This window comes from Equus caballus, chromosome 7 (genome assembly GCF_041296265.1).
Source record: "Equus caballus isolate H_3958 breed thoroughbred chromosome 7, TB-T2T, whole genome shotgun sequence".
Classification (NCBI taxonomy): Eukaryota; Metazoa; Chordata; class Mammalia; order Perissodactyla; family Equidae; genus Equus; species Equus caballus.
The window spans coordinates 77,961,357-77,980,730 of record NC_091690.1 but is presented as its reverse complement, the minus strand read 5'-3'; the positions used below and the strand labels follow the sequence as shown (position 1 = coordinate 77,980,730).

The 19,374-nt window shown below is 43.8% G+C and overlaps 2 protein-coding genes across 9 annotated transcripts in view; one reads left to right on the top strand and one right to left on the bottom strand.

Annotated features, from left to right (window-relative positions):
- Positions 1 to 16,523, top strand: part of RRP8 (ribosomal RNA processing 8) — a 47,228-nt gene extending 30,705 nt beyond the window's left edge. For 3 of the 8 annotated variants that reach the window (XR_011441085.1, XM_070274596.1, XM_070274593.1), the window contains 2 exons: positions 15,070 to 15,140; positions 16,231 to 16,523. Coding sequence is in view for 6 of the 8 variants with exons in the window: in XM_070274596.1 (XP_070130697.1) it covers positions 15,070 to 15,098 (29 nt within the window). In the remaining 2 variants the exon portion in view is untranslated. Of the gene's footprint in view, positions 1 to 8,549; positions 8,722 to 15,069 lie in introns of those variants that run through there. The other 5 variants (XM_023645906.2, XM_070274595.1, XM_070274592.1 and 2 more) reach the window with 3 other exon arrangements.
- DNHD1 (dynein heavy chain domain 1) overlaps positions 1 to 19,374 on the bottom strand; it is a 67,095-nt gene that overhangs the window by 6,638 nt on the left and 41,083 nt on the right. The window contains exons 26-33 of the mRNA XM_070274589.1: positions 9,515 to 11,120; positions 9,126 to 9,334; positions 8,718 to 8,922; positions 8,543 to 8,645; positions 4,904 to 5,053; positions 4,462 to 4,644; positions 3,894 to 4,325; positions 3,225 to 3,696 (exon numbers count right to left, since the gene is read on the bottom strand). Coding sequence (XP_070130690.1) covers positions 3,225 to 3,696; positions 3,894 to 4,325; positions 4,462 to 4,644; positions 4,904 to 5,053; positions 8,543 to 8,645; positions 8,718 to 8,922; positions 9,126 to 9,334; positions 9,515 to 11,120 — 3,360 coding nt within the window. The remainder of the gene's footprint in view (positions 1 to 3,224; positions 3,697 to 3,893; positions 4,326 to 4,461; positions 4,645 to 4,903; positions 5,054 to 8,542; positions 8,646 to 8,717; positions 8,923 to 9,125; positions 9,335 to 9,514; positions 11,121 to 19,374) is intronic.

Here is a 19,374-nt window from a genome sequence, read left to right as displayed (position 1 = left end):
AGCAGTTTAGAGCAACACCCATTTATTATCTTGCATGTGAGTAGGTCAGAAGCCTGCACAGCATGACTGGATGCTCTACTCAGGGTTACACTGAGCTAAAATCAAGGCCTCAGCTGGGCTCCAGCTGACTTGGGTCCTCTTTCAGGCTTACTGGGTTTTGACAGAATTTATTTCCTTCTCACACTTTCCCGGAGCCCACTCCATCTTCCAGCCAGCAACGGTTCATTGAACCCTTCTTGTGTTTCAAATCTGACTCCCTCTTCTTTCTTGTTTCTTCTTTGAAGGGTACACGTGATTACATTGGGCCCACCCAGATAATCCAGGATAATCTCTCTTAAAGTCAACTGATTAGTAAGCTTAATTACATCTGCAAAGTCTCTCTTGCCATGTAACATTTCATAACTATGGGAGTAACAGCAGAGGTCAAAGGTTGCGGGGGCCAAAATTCTGCCTACCACATTTGGCTATTCAGACTTCTGGAAGAGCTTTTGTTTTCCTGACAAAAGAGACAGAAATGGCCAGCAGCAACTCCAACATGATGCTTGGAGGGATAGCAGCCAATTTGATTACAAACTGCCACAAATACGGTAGCTTAAAACAACAGACTCCTTTGTTGCCTCCTCCAGCTTCTGGTGATTCCAGGAGTTCCTTGGCTTGCAGCTACATAACTCCCAGATCTGTCTCCATCTTCACATGGCCTTCCCTCTGTCACTTATCATAAATGGATTTAGATCCACTTGGATTTAGGGCCACCCAGATAATCTAGGGTGATCTTATTTGAAGGTCCTTAACTTAGTGACATCTGCAAAGACTCTTTTACCAAATAAGGTCACATTCATAGGTTCCAGGGATTAGGAGGTGGATATATCCTTTGGGGAGCCACCATTTAACCCACTACAATATGATAAGCCAATATGCTAAGGATCGTAGAACAGAATGATAGAAGAATCTGGATGCTTGAAGGTGACAATGAAGCCCTTACCTGCTTAGTACGTCTTACAATGTGAGATAAATAAATGCCGATTTGTTTAAGCCATAAGTTGGGTTTTTGTTACTGTTAGTGAGAGCATTCCTAACTGATACAGTGAGCTGGAGGAGCAATGAGGATTTGTCTTTTTTCCCTACTGCGAAGGTGGCCAGGCTCTGTGGTGGGTAAAAAGTTGGCTTATCTCATGGGACTTGGCCCACGTGCTCACTGAGCTTTAGTGGATTTAGTAGAAGATACTGGAGCATGCTGGCTACTTCTCTATTTAGATGAGACAAACAATCTCCAGAAAAAACTTTAAGGGAATTCCTTTCAGCTCATATCAAGCAATTTCAGACCACAAATGATCAGATACTCATGCACTTTGATAATCTGTAAAAACAATTTCCTACCTCATGTTGCATGGAATAGGAAATTACAGGCTATTGGAGGAGCATGGAAAATCGGAGAAGCCTAATTCTCCAAGTCCATTCCACATACTTCTCTCTATGCATCCCTCCTCGACAAAGGTGATGGTCTCACTCCCTGCTTTTGATCTGGATACAGCCCAAAGTAAAAGGGGCTACATTCCATGGCTGATTAGCCTAAGCTCACCACTCTGACTATGTTCTTACTACAACTCAGAGGAGAAGGCTGAAGTTTAGATGGATGACAATTACACTAGGGCTTAGCGGAATTGGTGGAGCCCTCAGAACCAATGTTAAGTGATAAAAGCTGAAAGGTAGGGTTTAAATTAAGAATGAGAATGTACCTAGATTTCTGGCATTGGTTAATAGCTAACAGAGTCCTTACAAATGAAATCTGCAGGAAAAAGATGGGAGATTTTAGGGGATTAGTCAAAAAATCCCACATCTGTTAACAAGTGGTCTGTATTTGCTTAATTTTAAGGCAAATCCTAAGCCCCCAGACCCATTCCAATAGAAAGTGGACATATTAGTCAAAAAAGCTACAAACAGGGGATTCTTGCCCAGCTTTCCTTTTACAGACCGCCCAGGGAACAGCAGGCAAGGAAAATTATACTATTCATAGGAACCCAGGGCAGCCGAACTAGCTGTCCAAGAACTCACTCGATAGCTGGTGAAATGATGCTAATCATTTGCCTTACTATCTCTGTCTGGCATTATACGGTACAGATACACAGTGTTTCTTACCCTTTCCCAGTTTCTAAACAGGCAGTTTACTGTAGTTATCGTGATTTGATTTTGCTTCACTTGCTATCAGGTGTATTGGTATGGTGAGATTTAGCAGGTACTCTATCATAAGTTACAGAATCACAAAGAGCCACATCCAGATCTGATCAAGAGCAATGAACATCATTCAGAGTTCCTGGACTCAGAATGGATGCAGCAGCTAGATGTTTCTTCAGGGTGTCTTTATTAGAGAAGGGGGAATTCACTTTTAGTTACACACGTGGCAGTTGTATAATGGGCATATTTGTAATAGTGGATAGGCACAATAGAAAGTTGTGCTGGACAGCCGAGGGATGGACTATAATAACAATAGCAGTAATATATTACTAGTAATAATGACTAACATTTTTAAGAACTTATTATATTAGGCAGTGTATGAACTCCTTTTACATGAATTATCTTATTTAATACAACACATTATGAGATGGGTATAATTAAGACCCTCATTTTATTGGTAAATAAACTTAGGCTTAGAGAGATTAAGTACCTTGCCTTAGGTTACACAGGTTGCAAAGGATAGATAGTTGGCCCAGACAGTGTGATTATAGAGCCCATGTTACAGACCATTTTATTATACATCTTCCATTGTAGATATCTATTATACTCACCAATGCAACCCCCAACCTCTTCTTCTGGGAAATAGACACCCTTGCTTCCCTCCTCTAGGAAATGCTCCTTCTGACACTCCACCCAGATGGGTCCCTGATTCAAACAGAGCCAACAGTAATATTTCCCCAGAATTCCTATTTATGGCATAAATTTGGGTAGTAAAACTCTGAATTGTAGGTCAAGTTTCCAATAGTGCTGAGCAGACCAGGGAAATGGAAGATCGTGGACTGGCCAGCCATATAGATTCAGAATCATTGCAATATGGGCCAAAAAATGTAAATGTGACCTAACTTATTAACATCATGAGGCTGGTGAAACCTGGGATACCCTGGCCACAAAAATTTAGTGTCTTCAGTATGAAAGGGAAGATCACAAGTGGCTGACAGTATTGGGCAGTTCAGACACCTGAGAAACACTGTGTTTATTATTCCTGGCTTTACCTCTTCCCTCAGCAGGACCTGGGGTCAAGCATCCGGTCTCTTCTAGAGGCAGTGGGTTCAGCCAGATGAGGGCCTGGTTGCTGGGGTCAAGCAGCAGAGGCCAACGGCAACTGAAGTAGTGGGTGCGACTCCGCAGAAGCAGGCCTGCCAGGCGGGCTGACTTTGCCTGGGGCTTCAGGTCTCGGTCCCACTGGAACTGTTCAGATTCAGAGCTCAGTAAGGACAGAAGGCTGAAGGGAGCACTTGTGGAGAGCAGGGGCTTCTTCAGCGGCATGGTGACAGATTTCTGCTTCTGCTTCAGTGCCTGTGCCACATCATCTGGGCCCAGGGTCTCCTGAAAGCCCCTACACAGAGCCAGCCACTTGTCCAGTAGCTCCTGGCGCCGGAGTGGTGGGAAGGGACCCAGGTAGATGATGGCAGCTGAACATAGGAGGGCATCTCCGAACACAGTCATGCAGTGCCCCTTCAACTTCTGGTGTGGAAGGGAAGATCAGAGGGTGTGTAGGCCAGTGAGGAGGGTATAGGCAGAGGGTCTGGCAGAGAGGGAGCAAGGCGGGGTAAGGAGGGCAGAATGGGACAGAAGGCAGTGAGGGCACAGGGAAGAGCAGAGGAGTGGGGGCAGTGGTGCAGAAACGAACTTTGGAGGGAGCTCTGGGAGAACCCGGTTACCTGGAGCTCTGTAGTCCAGGACTGCATGGGTGTGAGTAGTGCAGGCTTTATGGGCCATTCGTGATATTGGCCACACTGAACCTCACTGAGACTCTTGACCACACAGCTGTGGAAAGCCTGGGCATCTTGCAGCTTCTTGTTCAGGGCCAAATTGTGGTCTAGGATCTCCTGGGCCTGAAACTGGTAATGGCCCAGGTGGGCCTGCTCCCGAGCCAGTGTCGCCTCTACCTGCCGCAGCAGCAGACCTGTGGGCAGTCCTCGGCGCTGTGCTAGCCCATAACGCAGAACGGCCCAGAGCCAGGCTGCCAGGCTTGCTGCAGGTATGCTTACTGCCTGCAAGGCTGCATTGCTCATACCTGGAGCCCTTAGAGCTAGGTTTAACTTTATTAGCTCTGAGTCTGTCATCTTCTCCTTGGGGAAGAACACCAGCTCCTAGAAGAGTGTGTATTCAGAGCAGAGGGTGGGGGGAAGGACACAGATGAGCTGAGCCTTGACCCCATAGCCTAGCCCTGCCAAGTCTCCCTCCATGCCTCCCCTCTCCTCCTCCACTGTGCACTACACTCCCTACCTGATAAAAATCCTCAGTGCATAACAGCTGCTTGGCACTGGCCCAGCCTGTTTCCCGGTGGAACAGGTCACACAGAGCATCAGTCACCTGGACCACAGATTCTGGTGGTGCTCGATAGCTTCGTATCTCCTCAAAGTCAGCCACCTGCAGCTGGCTCAGGGGCCCCAGAAATGCCTTGCTCATCTAAAGCAGAGAGATGCATTCTTGAATTGAGCTCCTGAAATGTCCTCTTTCTTCAAGGTGTTGCCAGGAGGGATTGTCTCCTCCTAGGAGTCCCCATGAGGGACCACTCCTCAAGCCATCCTACTACCTTTGCCCCGTCCCCCAGGAGACTCCATGACAAGTCACCCTCCATGACAAGTCCTCTACTCTGGGCATCCTATGAGGGCTTGTCCCCCTCCAAGAGAGGAGCAGTACAGGGAAGCAGGCAGGGAGAGCCCACCTGCTCCAAGAAAGCTTCGTGCTGAGTCCGCAGGGCATCCTGCTGCTTGATCAGGTTCTCAATGAGGTTCTCCTGCTGCCGACACTCTGCTAGCTGCCGCTCGTACAGGAGCTTGCCTTGATCTAGCTGCTGATGCAATGTGCTGAGGGTCTGTGAACAGAGATTCAGGCTCTGCAGCTCCAGATCCTGGGCCACATGGGAAGGCCCCAAGGGAAGACCTCATGGGTGTGGGACTCCAGCATACTCCTCACTTGATAGTCAGGGTGACCATGTTGTACTCCAAATAGGCCACAGACACAGACTGAGCTCTGGAACTGTCACTTACCGGTCTGTGAGTTATACATCTACTAATGCAGCCCTGAGTGGTGGTTGCTTATCCTGACCTGCCCGACAGGCCCAGGCAATCTGAATCCAAAGCCTACGTGCTGAACCATTATGCTGCACTCCTTCTCTTCCCTGGCCCATTAGCAGCAGTTGGTACAGAAGACAGTTCCCTCCCTTGACTTTCATGACAGCGTGTTCTCCTTTGGCTTTCTCCAACTTCTCTGGCTGCTCTTTCTCAATCTCTTCCTCTGCTACCCCTTAAATATTCCTCAGCAGTTTTTATAGGTTCCCCTTTTCTTCTCATTCTAGACTTCTAGGCACCCTCTCTAATCTCATGGCTTTGATTACCATTTATATTCTAACAACTCCCAAATCCCACTCTCCAGCCAGATTCTCTCCCAAGCCCGACACCCACATATCCATTTTCTTAGTGGGAATCTCTTCGACGTCTCACATGCCCTCAGACTTGACATGTCCAAAAATAAAGATATTGGCTATGCCTCCTTGAATCTCTCGCAATCATACTCATCTCCTCAGTGGTCTTTTTCTCAGAGAACTGTGGCAAAATACACCCAAGTCTCCCAAGGAAGAAATCTAATTGTTACCCTGACTCCATCTCTTCTATTCCCCAAACCCAACCCACCTTCAAGGCCTTTCAATTCTCCCTCCTAAGTGTCTTTCCTCTCTACCCCTACCCCACACGCATCACTCATGCCTGTACTCTCCCTCCTGACCTTCTGCACTGGCTTCCTAACTGGGGTCTTGGCTTCTATGCTTACTCTCCCTCTTCTAGTTCATTCTCCATGCTGAAGCCTGATTGGTTTTTTAAAAACCAAATATCATCATCATGTCCCTTTACACCTGCTGCTCTTTCATTTTGCTTGCAATGCCTCCCTGACCAAGAGGCCTCTACCCATCTTTCCAACCTCATCTCTTTTTCCTTTCCCAGCACTCTACTCTCCAGCCATTCCTGACTTTCAGTTCCTTCAATGTGGCACACATTCTCTTGCCTCTGGGCCTTTGCACATGCTGTTACTTCGGCCTGTCATATTCTTCCTCCCCATCCCCTTTTATGCCAAATCTTATCTAACCCTCAGGTAACAACTTTGATGTACTTCATTCATTTACATATTTAAGGAATGCTTCTGAGTACCTACCATGTTCTGCATATGGCTCTGTGCCACATACTGTGGCACGATGCTTTCTCTGGAATGTCTTTGATACTTCAGAGCACCCTGGAGTTTCCCTGTCCATTACATCACACTGTTTTGTAATTGCCTGGATGAGTCTATACTGTCCAGTACGCTAGGACCCATGAAAGCAAGGATAGTCCCTTATCTTTCTTATTAGGAGGCAATCTAACCTAATAGGAGCTAACATTTATTAAGCTCTTACTATGTGCCAGCACTTTTAAATGCTTTACATGGAAGATCTCATTTAATCCTCATCCTAACCTAACCTCTCTGGATCTGTTTTCTCATCTGTAAAGTGGGAAAAAGGACAGCCACTTCAGAAAGTTGTGGCAAGGATTCTATCTATCGATCGAGATGTAAATATAGATGTAGACACAAACATAGACATGAACATTAATGAGTGCCTGGACAAAAAAATGTGGAGTTCAATTAATTTTTGTTGAGTACAGTAATGAATAAATGAATCAATTGAATTTTAGAGAGAGAAGAGATGGAGGGATCCAGAATGACTCCTGGGATTTGGCTTAAATGACTAAGTGGATGGTGGTGCCACTTCCTGGGGTGGGGAACATTGAAAGAAGTATACACTATTATGGCTGTTGAGTGAACGACCAAGCGATCTGACACTGAATGCCTCTGGGTCTATGGACACCTCTTATCCAGATTTTGGGCTTCTTATGTTGTGCTCTGATATAACTGAACCAGGGACCAAGAGAACAGTAGCCCCTCTAAACCAGATCAACAATTCCTGGTCTTAATCAAGGTAGGGCCCAAGACAAGAAACTGGAATATGGCAAACATGGGAGAGGGGCCTCCTGTCCCTCTATGAACATTTTTTTTTGCATCTTAACTGAGTATTGAGGTTTAATCTAAGCTAGTGATCCTTGGTGATGGATGGTAGGAGGGCACAGATACCATGCAAACTCCAGGCAGGCCATTTACACAGAACAGAATGAAAACCATGTATGTGGATACACATAAGCCATGCCCCTGGAGTTTGCAACACTGGGTGACAGCCCCAAGGGCACTCATCAAAACAGGCAGGCTGGACATTAGGAACTATAAGGCCTGAAAGCCCAGTAGAAAGTAAGTCAGATTATCTGCTTGTGAGTTGATCACTAGTTCAATTCTCTGTAGTTATTTATCCCTGAACCTTCATCAAAGTCTTGTGTAACAGAAAGAAAAAAATGCTATTTCAGAATTCCTCTTATTAAAAACAAAAGAAAAAATTTCTCTTTATTTTGGGAAAACACCCTTAACTGAGAGTATTTGGCTATAAAAGGTGTGATGACCCCACTCCCACCAGTTTTAGTCAGATACGAGAGCTTTATTTATTCAAAGAAGAAAATTGCTCTGTTTAAGAAAGCAACAGGATTTAGGGTTTGGACTAGAAAAAAACCCTCTTATTACATTAGAATTGTATTTTGGGAGCTCGAAATGAGAAGTATGGTAGCTCAATAATATTGTGGAGCAGATACTGGGGAGATGGGAAAGAAGTTGGTCACTGAGAAATGCTCTGTAGAGGATGGTGACTGAGGAGATTCAGGACACTGATGTCTAGAATACCATTTAAATCTATTTCTGGTTCTGTTCTAGAATGTAAATTGCCCCTACTGGCATCATCCATCCACATTTCCCCACTGTACACAACAGCCTTGTATATTGAGTGCTTTGCTGGAAGGAAGAGGTCAGGGACAAAATGTTACGGGAAAACAGGATAGCAACAAGAGGTGTGCCAATTAGCAGTGATAGAGAATTCAGGAGAAGAGGATAAGAGGGGGAGGTGACTGTGAGAATGTAATCCCTGCCCTGTCCCCAGAGAAAATCTATAGAGATCTTGGGGAGCATACTGAAATTCTCAGTCAAGGAACTAGGGACAACCAGAAGCAGACACTTGGGTTTCATGTGTTCAGAAGAACCAGCCTAGTCTCAGCTGTGCCACGGAGAACTTTGAGCCTGAGCTCTAAAGGAGGAGGCAGTGGGGATTAGAGAGATCCCCTGGGGAAAGGGTGACTCTTGGGATACAAGAACTAAGGTTTGGTCTGGTTGGTTCCTCCCAAGTCCTCTTTTGGGCTCCTGCTTTGACCCTACTGTGCGTGCCTCATAATCTTCTCCCTCTTACCCTGCAGGAGGCTTTCAGCTGCTGTTCCAAATTGAAGACCAGGTTGGCATAGGCATCATGTTTCTCAATTATCATTCTCAGATTTCCCAGGACATTCTGTATCCTGGAGATACAATGTTCCAGTGAGTGGATCCACGGGAGTAGGAGGTACAGTGCAGGGAATGGGGACACTCACCGCTGGGCCTTGTTCTTTATTTTCAGGGTCATCTGTTGCTGCAGCAGCACAAAGGTGTCTAGGAAGTCTAGGAAGGTCTTGGGTGTGACGAGTGGCAATTCAGGGCACAGGTGCCCATGATAGCTGGCAGCCGAAAGGTGGATGAGTGCCATGGCTTTGGCCACACTGGGAATTGAGGTCTGGAGGTCTGGGCACTTCAAGGAGTCTGCAATGAGCATGACTTCAGCCTGGACTTGTGAGCTTGTAAGGGAACAGAAAGGGAAAGGGACCCTCTCCTGGCTCACAAGGAGGACAGAAAAGGGGAAGGGGCCCACTAGGTTCTAGAGAGAGAGAGAGACACTGACCTAAGTAATAATCCTCATGAAAAACCTGGTTGAGACGAGTCGGGGGACAGGTAAAAGGGCTCACCATCATCAAGTGGTAGGCTCTGAACACCCTCCAGGTGATGCTGGACCACACTGACCAGGGAATCTTGGTCCCAGGGTTCATAGCGGTCAATGCTAGCGATGGCCAGTTGAAGGAGCCTCAGGAAAAGGGTGGAGGGCAGCTGTTTGTGGGCCTGGTCATCTCCGATCAGGAAGAACATGTGCAGGTGGCTGCATACTTGCTGGTAGAACCTGTGGGCCAGGGGCTTAGATCCTGCCCTCCCCTTTTCCCTGTTGGCCCATCCAGGCCCTGGTCCCAACCCTGACTCCTAGCCCTGATCTTCTGAGCCCTCATGGCAACCCCTAGATTTCTTTTGGCCAGGATGGAGCAACAGCAGAGCAGCCCCTGGTATATGGGGTTCTTGGCCTCACCTCTGCAACAGCATTTCCTTCTTGATGTTCTGCTTGACGCTAAGGTTCTCCCTGGGGAGATGTTCTTCAATGTTGTCCAGATCTGCCTCTGTGTACTGGTCAGGGAAACTGCCTGAGGTTGCCAGGGCTAGCAGACGATGAAGGGTAGTAAGATCGACACCTTTGGGCACGAGCAGTGCCACTGGCTGGCCTAACACGCCAGCATGCCAGCTGGCATCCCATAGACACTGGAGAATGGCCTCCTCTGACGCAGATGGCAGATGGAAGAGGCGGGCCTGAGAAATGCTAGCTGCCAGAGTGATGGCAGTATGGCGCCCAGTACTCAGAGCCCCTGAGAGCAGTAGGCCATGCTGCCGGGGCCTGGCCAGCACCCGGACCAGGCGGGCCACATGCTGGGCCATGGAGTGGCACTGGGCAAGGTGGGGGCTCAGCTTCAGCTGAGCAGCTGAGGTGGCCAGCTGCTTCTCCAGGCTCTCCCACTGCCGTTCCAAGTACAAGTTGGGGCTCTCCAAGTTGGACCCTAGTATTAGCTCCTGACTGAAGACCAGGTCTGAGGGCTTTTCCTGGGGATGGAGTAGTAGCACTGGTAGCAACAGGGGTGAGACCAGGTCTACCTGAGGTGTCTTCTGCCACCAACTCCTGGATGTCTTTAGCTGGAGTTTATAGCTGCGGGCCCTTGTACCTCCCTCCTGGCTTATCTTCTGACCCATGTTTTCTCTGGTCTCCTCCTTGGCTGGTGCTATGGATGGTGCTAGACTTGAATCACTGTAGCACGAGCCTATGGTGACCCGAAGGCCATGAGGGTCCTCCTCCTCTTCTGTCTCACTGCCACTGTTGCTGAAGTCCTCCCACTGGGCCAACTCCCCTTCAGATTCCACTTCAGGCACCCTCTCCTCTTCTTCCTCCTCCCCCTCATAGCCCTTGCCCAGGCTCTGGGACACCGGCCCACAGCAGAAGACACTCTGAGCTACTTCTAGGAGCAGCTTGGCACAGTAGGAACGTTCCCTAGGGCTGTCCAGCCGGTCACAAAAGGTTCTCTGTGCCTCATGCAACCAAAGACGCACCATGTTGCGCGTGGCCATCATAATTGTAAGGCGAGTGCCATGCAAGGCTGACACCTGGCGCAAGTGCTCGTGGTGGTTGGCACAGTCGAAAAAACCTCGGGAGCCCACTCTCGTTGGCAGCAGCTGAAGGCTGCCCAGTAGTTGACTGACAGAATGCAGGGAGAAGCGGTAGTGTGGGCGGAGAGGTGAAGGCATAAAGCAGTTGCCTACAACGTCCCAGGCCTCCACTGAGGCCTGGACCAGGGCTCTTGCTAGAACCCCTTCTCGCTCCACAGAGGGGAAGCGCTCAAGCCAGGCCTGGATGCTAGGTGTGTGCCTGCTCAGCAGCATGGCTGGGGTCATGCTGCCCAGGGCCAGCACTGTGAAGAGTCGAAAAAGGCGTGGGCACAGTGGGAGCTCACAGAAGCCTGGCACTGTGGCAGTGGCAAGGAAGTTGACTACAGGCTGCAGCGTCTGCAGTTCCAAGGTGCGGTGGGCATACACGGTGCCATTTATGGCCTGGCGCAGAGTCTCCAACACTGGCTGACAGGTCTTCTCTGGGTCTGTGGGACATGAAGTATAACAGTGAGGACGTGCCTGAGTCCACATGACAGCATCATCCTGTTCCTCCTATGCCTGCCTCGCTGCGTCTGCTTCAGGCATACACAGGGTTCTAAAGGAATTTTGTACATCTGATGTGCTGGGACTTGGTCATGTCTGAGTAAGTTCTTCTCTCTCCCCCACACTCTGCCTAAAAGTGAGTAATTTCTTCTCTCTTACGGCCCAAAACCTACCTCTACAACCAATTATTCATTAACTGAGGATTAATGAATGGAACGTTTGGAAGCTAAGATGGATGGAAACCTGATCTGACCACAATCGGGGAGAAAGTGCAATCATCACAGTTAGAGAGAGTGGAATTATATCACATGCTCACCTTTATAAAGTCAGCTTTAGTAAGACATGATTTATATAAAATAAAATGTACACATTTTAAATATACAGTTCAATGAGTTTTGACAAGTGTACGTACCTGTGTAACCACCACCCTAATGATATTTAGAACATTTTTGTCACCCCAGGAAGTTCCTCATGCCCCTTTGCAGTCAGTCCCCTACCACACCATCCTAGGAATTTTTATCTGATTCAACTTCTATCACTATAGATTAGCTTTGCCTGTCCCAGAGCGTCATATAAAGGGAATTATACGGTATGTAGTTTACTATGTCTGGCTTCTTTCACTCAGCATGATTCTGAGATTCATCCATGTTTTGCGTGTATCAGTAGTGTGTTCCATTTCATTGCTGAGTAGTATCCCATTATAAAAATACCACAATTTGTAGATCCATCGACACACTGATGGACATTTAGGTTGTTTCCAGGTTTTGACTATTCAGAATAATGCTGCTATGAACATTTATGTATAAGTTTATTTGAGAACATACAGGTACTTTCATTTCTCTTGGGTAAATACCTATCAGTAGAATTGCTGGGTCACATGGTAAGTATATATTTAATTTGATAAGAAACCACCACACTTTTTTTTCATAGTGATTGTATCATTTTACAATCCGACCAGCAAAGTGTGAGAGTTTCAGTTGCTCCACACTTCACAAACACTTATTATCGGTCTTTCTAATCATAGTCTTTCTCGTAGGTGTGAAGTACTATCTCACGGTGGTTTTAATTTGCAGTTCACTGATGCCTACTAATATCAAGCATCTTTTCATGTGCTTTTGGCCATTCATACATTTTTCTTTGTGAAGTATCTGTTCAAGTCTTTTGTCCATTGTTTAAAAATGGAATTTGTTCTTACTGAGTTCTAATAACTTTTATGTATTCTGGGTATAAGTCCTTTGTTAGATATATGTATCATGAGTACTTTTCTGTCTGTGGCTTATTTTATTCATTTTCTTAATGGTATCTTTTGAGGGGCATACGTTTTTAGTTTTGGTAAAATCTAATTTTTGTGTCTTAAGAAATCACTGCCTCTGGGGCCAGCTCCGTGGCCGAGTGGTTAAGTTCGCGCGCTCTACTGTGGCAGCCCAGGGTTCGGATCCTGGGCGCGGACATGGCACCGCTCGTCAGGCCACGTTGAGGCAGAGTCCCACATCCCACAACTAGAAGGACGTGCACCTAAGATATACAACTGTGTACGGGGGGGGTGGGGGGGTTGGGGAGATAAAGCAGAAAAAAAAAAAGATTGGCAACAGTTGTTAGCCCAGGTGCCAATCTTTAAAAAAAAGAAAGGAAGGAAAGGAAGGAAGGAAGGGAGGGAGAGAGGGAGGGAGGGAGGGAGGGAGGAAGGGAGGAAGGAAGGAAGGAAGGAAGGAAGGAAGAAAAGAAAGAAGAAAGAAAGAAAGAAAGAAAGAAAGAGGGGCTGGCCCCGTGGCCGAGCGGTTAAGTTCGCGCGCTCCGCTGCAGGCGGCCCAGTGTTTCGTTGGTTCGAATCCTGGGCGCGGACATGACACTGCTCATCAAACCACGCTGAGGCAGCGTCCCACATGCCACAACTAGAAGGACCCACAACAAAGAATATACAACTATGTACCGGGGGGCTTTGGGGAGAAAAAGGAAAAAATAAAATCTTTAAAAAAAAAAAAAAAAGAAAGAAAGAAAGAAAGAAATCACTGCCTCTAAGCCAGGTTACACAGACTTTTATCCAACATTTAAAAAAAAGTTTTACAGTTTTAGCTTTTATATTTAGGTCTGTGATCCATTTATAATAGACTTTTCTCTATGTTGTGAAGCGGGATTCAAGGTTCACTTTTTCACCCACACAGATCTTTAGTTGTTCCAGCCCCATTCATTGAAAAGACTATCCTTTCCGCCATTGAATTATCTTGGCACATTTGTTGAAAAACAATTGACCATATATGGCCATATAGCAGAGTCTCTGTTCCATTCCATTTATTTGTATATCCATGTCCTTATACCAATTCCACACTCTCTTGATTACTACAGCTGTATAGTAAGTCTTGAAATCACTAGTGTAAGCTCTCCAACGTTTTTTTTCTTTTTCAAAGTTGTTTTGGCTCTTCTAGGTCTTTTGCATTTCCACGTAAGTCTCAAAATAAGCCTGTAAATTTCTACCAAAAAAAGCCTGCTCAGATTTAGATTCCGTTCCATTGAATCTATAGATCACTTTGATGAGAATGAGCACCTTAATATTGACTCCTCTGATCCATGAAGATGGTATATCTCTCCATTTATTTGTCTCCTTTATCTCATCAATATTTAGTAATTTTCAGTGTATATCTTTCATTAAGTTTGTTCCTAAATATTTTAACCTTTTAGATGATACTTTTTGTGTGTGTGGAAGATAGCCCTGAGCTAACATCTGCTGCCAATCCTCCTCTTTTTGCTAAGGAAGACTGGCCCTGAGCTAACATCTGTGCCCATCTTCCTCTACTTTATATATGGGACGCCTACCACAGCATGGCTTGCCAAGTGGTGCCATGTCTGCACCCGGGATCCAAACCAGCAAATCCCAGGACGCCAAAGCGGAACGTGCGCACTTAACCTCTGCACCACTAGGCCGGCCCCTAGATGATATTTTATTGTTGTTCTTTTTGAGGAAGATTAGCCCTGAGCTAACATCTGTGCCCATCTTCCTCTACTTTATATGTGGGGCACCTGCCACCACATGGCTTGATAAGCGGTGCATGGCTCTGGACCTAGGATCTGAACTGGCGAACCCCAGGCTGCTGAAGCAGAGCGTGTGAACTTAACTGCTGTGCCACTGGGCTGGCCCCTATGTGATATTTTAAGAAATATTTTAAGATTTTGATTTCCAAGTGTTTTTTATGAAGGTATAGAAATACTAATGATTTCAAGAGACTGACTTTGTACCCTGTGACCCTGCTAAATTCACTTATTTTAGTAGCTTTATAGTTTTTTTGTGTGTAGATTCCTTTGGATTCTTATGTAGAAAATCATGTTATATGCCAGTAGAGACAGTTTTACTTTCTCATTTCCAATTTTTGAAGGCTTTTTTTTCTTATCTTATTGCACTGATTTGGGTCTCTGGTGCAATACTGAATAGAAGCAGTGAGAATGGACATTCTTGCCTTGTGACTGATCTTAGGGAAAGTGTTCAATATTTCACTATTAAGTATGCAATTAGCTGTAGGTCTTAATAGATGCCCTTCATCAAATTGGGAAAGTTCCGTTTTATTCTTAGTTTGCTGAGAGTTATGAATAGCACTGAATTTTATCATATGCTTTAACTATTGAGATGATCTTACATTTTTTCCTCTTTATTCTGTTAATGTTTTGAATTACACTGATGGATTTTTGAATGTTAAGTCAACTTTCCATTCCTGGGATATACCCCATTTGATGTTGTGCCACGTCTGCACCCGGGATCTGAACCGGCAAGCCCGGGGCTGCCAAAGCAGAACGTGCGCTCTTAGCCGCTGTGCCACCAGGCCGGCCCCGAGGATTCATTTTTGCATTTATATTAACAGAAGAAAATGACCTACAATTTCTTTTCTTGAAATGTCTTTTCAGGGCTTGTTATTAAAGTTACAGTGGCCTGACAAAGTGAGTTGGGAATTGTTTACTCCATTTTCTGGAAAAGTGTAAGTTTCAATTTTTTCCTTAAATACTCGATAGACTTCAGCTGTGTAACCATCTGGGACTGGAAATGTTTATTATTATGAATTCAAACTTTTAATAGATATATAGGGCTATTCATTTTCTATTCTTTTTCTTCTTGAGCCAGGCTTTTTGTTTTTTGTTTTGTTTTTTGTGTGTGTGAGGAAGATTGGCCCTGAACTAACATCTGTTGCCAATCTTTCTCTTTTTGCTGAGGAAGACTGTTGCTGAGCTAACATCTGGGCCAATCTTCCTCTATCTTATGTGCGATGTCGCCACAGCATGGCTTGATGAGCAGCACTAGGTCCGTGCCCAGAATCCAAACCTGCAAACCCTGGGCCGCCGAAGTGGAACATGCAAACTTAACCACTATGCCACCGGGCTGGCCCCTTGAGTCAGGTTTTAATAAGTTGTGTTTGTCAAAGTATCTGTCCATTTCATCTAAGTTAATAAATGTATTAGTATAAAGTTTTTCACAATATTCCCTTGTTATCCTTTTTAATACCTTTAAGATAAAACCTCTCTCATTCCTGATATTGATAATTTGTTTTCTCTTTTCATTTCTTGATTTGTGAAACTCGGGGATTAATTTTATCTATCTTTTTTAAAGAACCAAATTTTGCCTTTGTTGATATTTTTTATTGTTTGCGTGTTTTTCTATTTCATTGATCTCTGCTCTGATCTTTATTTCCTTCTAATTACTTTGGGTTTAACTTGCTCTTCTTTTTCTAGATTCTTAAGCTGAAAATTCAGATCACTGAGTCCAAACCCTTCTTCTTTTCTGATGTAGGCATTTAAAGCTATAAACTTCTCTCTAAGCACCGCTTTAGCTATATCCCACAAATTTTGATGTTTTGTTTTCATTATTATTCAGTTCAAAATATTTCTAATTTTCCCTGTAGTTTCTTCTTTGATGCATGAGTTATTTAGAAGAGTGCTGTTTAATTTCAAAGAATTTGGACATTTTCTAGGTATCTTATTGTTACTGATTTTTATTGTTGTAGTCAGAGTAAGTATTCTGTAATTCTATTTATTTATTTAAAGATTTTATTTTTTTCCTCTTTCCCCCCAAAGCCTCCCTGTACATAGTTGTATATTCTTCATTGTGGGTCCTTCTAGTTGTGGCATGTGGGACACCGCCTCAGCGTGGTTTGATGAGCCGTGCCATGTCTGCACCCAGGATTCAAACCAACAAAACCCTGGGCTGCCTGCAGCGGAGCGCGCGAACTTAACCACTCGGCCATGGGGCCAGCCCCAGTATTCTGTAATTTTCATCCTTTGAAATTTGTGACACTTGATTCATAACCCAGTCTATGGTCTATCTTGGTGAGTGTTCTATGTACACTTGAAATAAAGTGCATTTTGTAGTTGTGGGTATGATGTTCTGTAAACGTCAATATAGTTGATAGTGTTATTCAGATCTATAGGCTTGTTTTCTCTCTCCTTGTTCTATCAGTTACTGAGAGGCATTTTAAATCTTGGACTTGCCATTTCTTCCTTGTGTGTATCCACTTTTTCATTACAAATTTTGAAGCTCTGTTTCAGGTGCATACACATTTAGGACTTTTATGTCTTTCTGATTAATTGAATCTTTTAATTATGAAATGTTCAGTTCTCTAGCTCTGCTAATACCTTTGTCTTGAAGGGCTTTGGTATTAATATAGCTACACCAACTTTCTTATGCATATTGTTTGTATGGTAAATATTTTGCTTTTTTAAAACTTTTCATCTATCTGTGTTTTATTTTAAAGCACATCTTTTAGATAGCATATAGCTTGATCTTACTTTTTCACTTGGTCTGACAATGTTGGCCTTCTACTTGGAGTACTTAGTCCATTTACATTTAATGTAATTATTGATATGTTTGGTTTAAAGTCCATCATATTGTTATTTGTTTTCTATTTGTCTCTTCTTTTTATTCCTCTGTTGCTCATTTCCCACTTCCTTTTGCATGACCTAAATATTTTAATCCCATTGCCTTTCCTTTATTGGCTTTTTAGCTATACTTTGTTCAGTGATTTTCCTAGGGCTAACAATATCCCTCCTTAACTTATCAATACTTAGAAGTAATATTTTATCACTTCACACTTCACACCTGACCTTTCCCAACTTCCTGTTTCACATTTCACAAACATAAGAACCTTACAACAGTAAAATTCCTTTTACCCACTGCTGCCCATTCTATCCTTTTACTATTGTTCCAATTATTTTTACTTCTACCTATATTACCAACTCCATCTAACAAGGTTATTATTTTTGTTTTAAACTATCAGCTATCTTTTAAGGTAATTAAGAGATGAAAAAGATATTCATATGTACCCACATATTTACCATTTCTGAAGCTCTTCATTCTTTTCTGTAGATCTGAGTTTCCATATTATTTCCCTTCTGAAGAGCATCTTTTAGCAGTTATTGTAATGCAATTCCAGCAGCAGTGAATTCTCTCAACTTTCAAGTATCTGAAATACCTTTGTTTCCTCCTCATTTATAAAGGGTAATCTTCACTGGATGGAGAATTTGAAGATGACAGGTTTGGGTTCTTTTTTTGCCTTTTAGTACGTTAAAGATGTTGTTCCACTATCCCCTGGACTCTGTTGTTTCTGATGAGAAGTTAACCATCATTCTTAATGTTGTTCATCTGTACATAATGTGTCATTTTTTTCTCTGACCATTTTCAAAGTTTTCCTTTCTTTGATTTTCAGCAAGTTTGACTATGATGTGTTTAGGCGTGGTTTTCTTTTTAATGTTTTACTTGGTAATAACTGAGCTTTCTATCTCTGAAAGTCAGTATTTTCCAAGAACTTTTAGTCATTATTTCCTCAAAGATTTTTTTGCCCTGTTCTCACTCTCCTTTCCTTCTAGAACTCCAATTATATGTGTGTTAGATGGAACCACTATTCATAGTCAATATTTTTCTTGCTTCAGGTTTCATTGACTCTTTCTTTTGCCATCTCCAGTCTTCTATTAAGCCATCCAGTGAATTTTTCATTTCAGTTATCATATTTTCCAGTTCTAAAATTTCCCTTTAGGTATTTTTATTGTTTATTTATTTTTAAAGATTTTATGTTTCCTTTTTCTCCCCAAAGCCTCGGTACACAGTTGTGTAGTTTTAGCTGTCGGTCCTTCTAATTGTGGCATGTGGGATGCTGCCTCACCATGGCTTGATGAGCGGTGCCATGTCTGCATCCAGGATTCAAACTGGCAAAACCCCAGGCCACTGAAGCGGAGCACGCGAACTTAACCACTCGGCCATGGGGCCAGCCCCACCTTGAGTTATTTTTAGTAGTTTCCATTTATTTGCTGAGATTACCTATATATTCACTCATTAAGATCATATTTCCCTTTAAGTACTTGAATACTTTTATTATAGCTGCTGTAAAGTATTTGTCTGCTAAATTTAACTTACAGACCACCTCAGGGTCAGTTTTTGTTGACTATTTTCTCTTGATAGGGGTCACAGTTTTTTGTTTTGTTATGTCTATTAATTTTTTATTTTATACTGGATGTTTTGGTGACTGTCCCTCAATGACACCTTTTACACTGCCAGCTATAATGTACGTCACTCTACAACATTGCTTGCAATGTTTTCAGCCTTCCTGTTGAAATCTCTTCTTGGTTGGCATTCAAAGATCAGAATTTACTCTTCCTACTACCCACTGACATCCTGATTATTTGCGCAAATTCACTGAGAAGGTCAAATAACATAGTTAGAAAAAATTACAGGTTTTGGGGCAAACAGACTCGAATTTTAATCTTGGTTCTTACTGGCTAGAGTGTCTTGGGCAAGTTAAAAATCTCTCAGTTTCTTCATCTTTAAAATAATCATAACAAATCTCCATGTTACTAGGATTCTATGAACACTAAATATGACACAGATAAAGCATGCAGCACACAGTGCTCAATAAATTGTACTAATAATTGTACTACTCAATAAATTGTACATAGGTGAATCCAGTTAGAGCACACAGTGTAAGAGGCTAGAGAAGAAAACATCATCACGAAGAACCTTGCAAAAGCATTTGCCAAAGTTCCAGGTAATGACTAGACGTCTGAACCAGGGAAAATGAAATGAAAACACATGGAAAGATTTGAGAGATCTTTAGAAGGCATAGTGACTGGACATTGGTGAGAGAGGAGATATCAACAAGATTTCTGGCTTAAGTGACTGGATGGATGGTGGTACCAGTTACTAACAGGAAACACAGTAGCAGGTTTGGG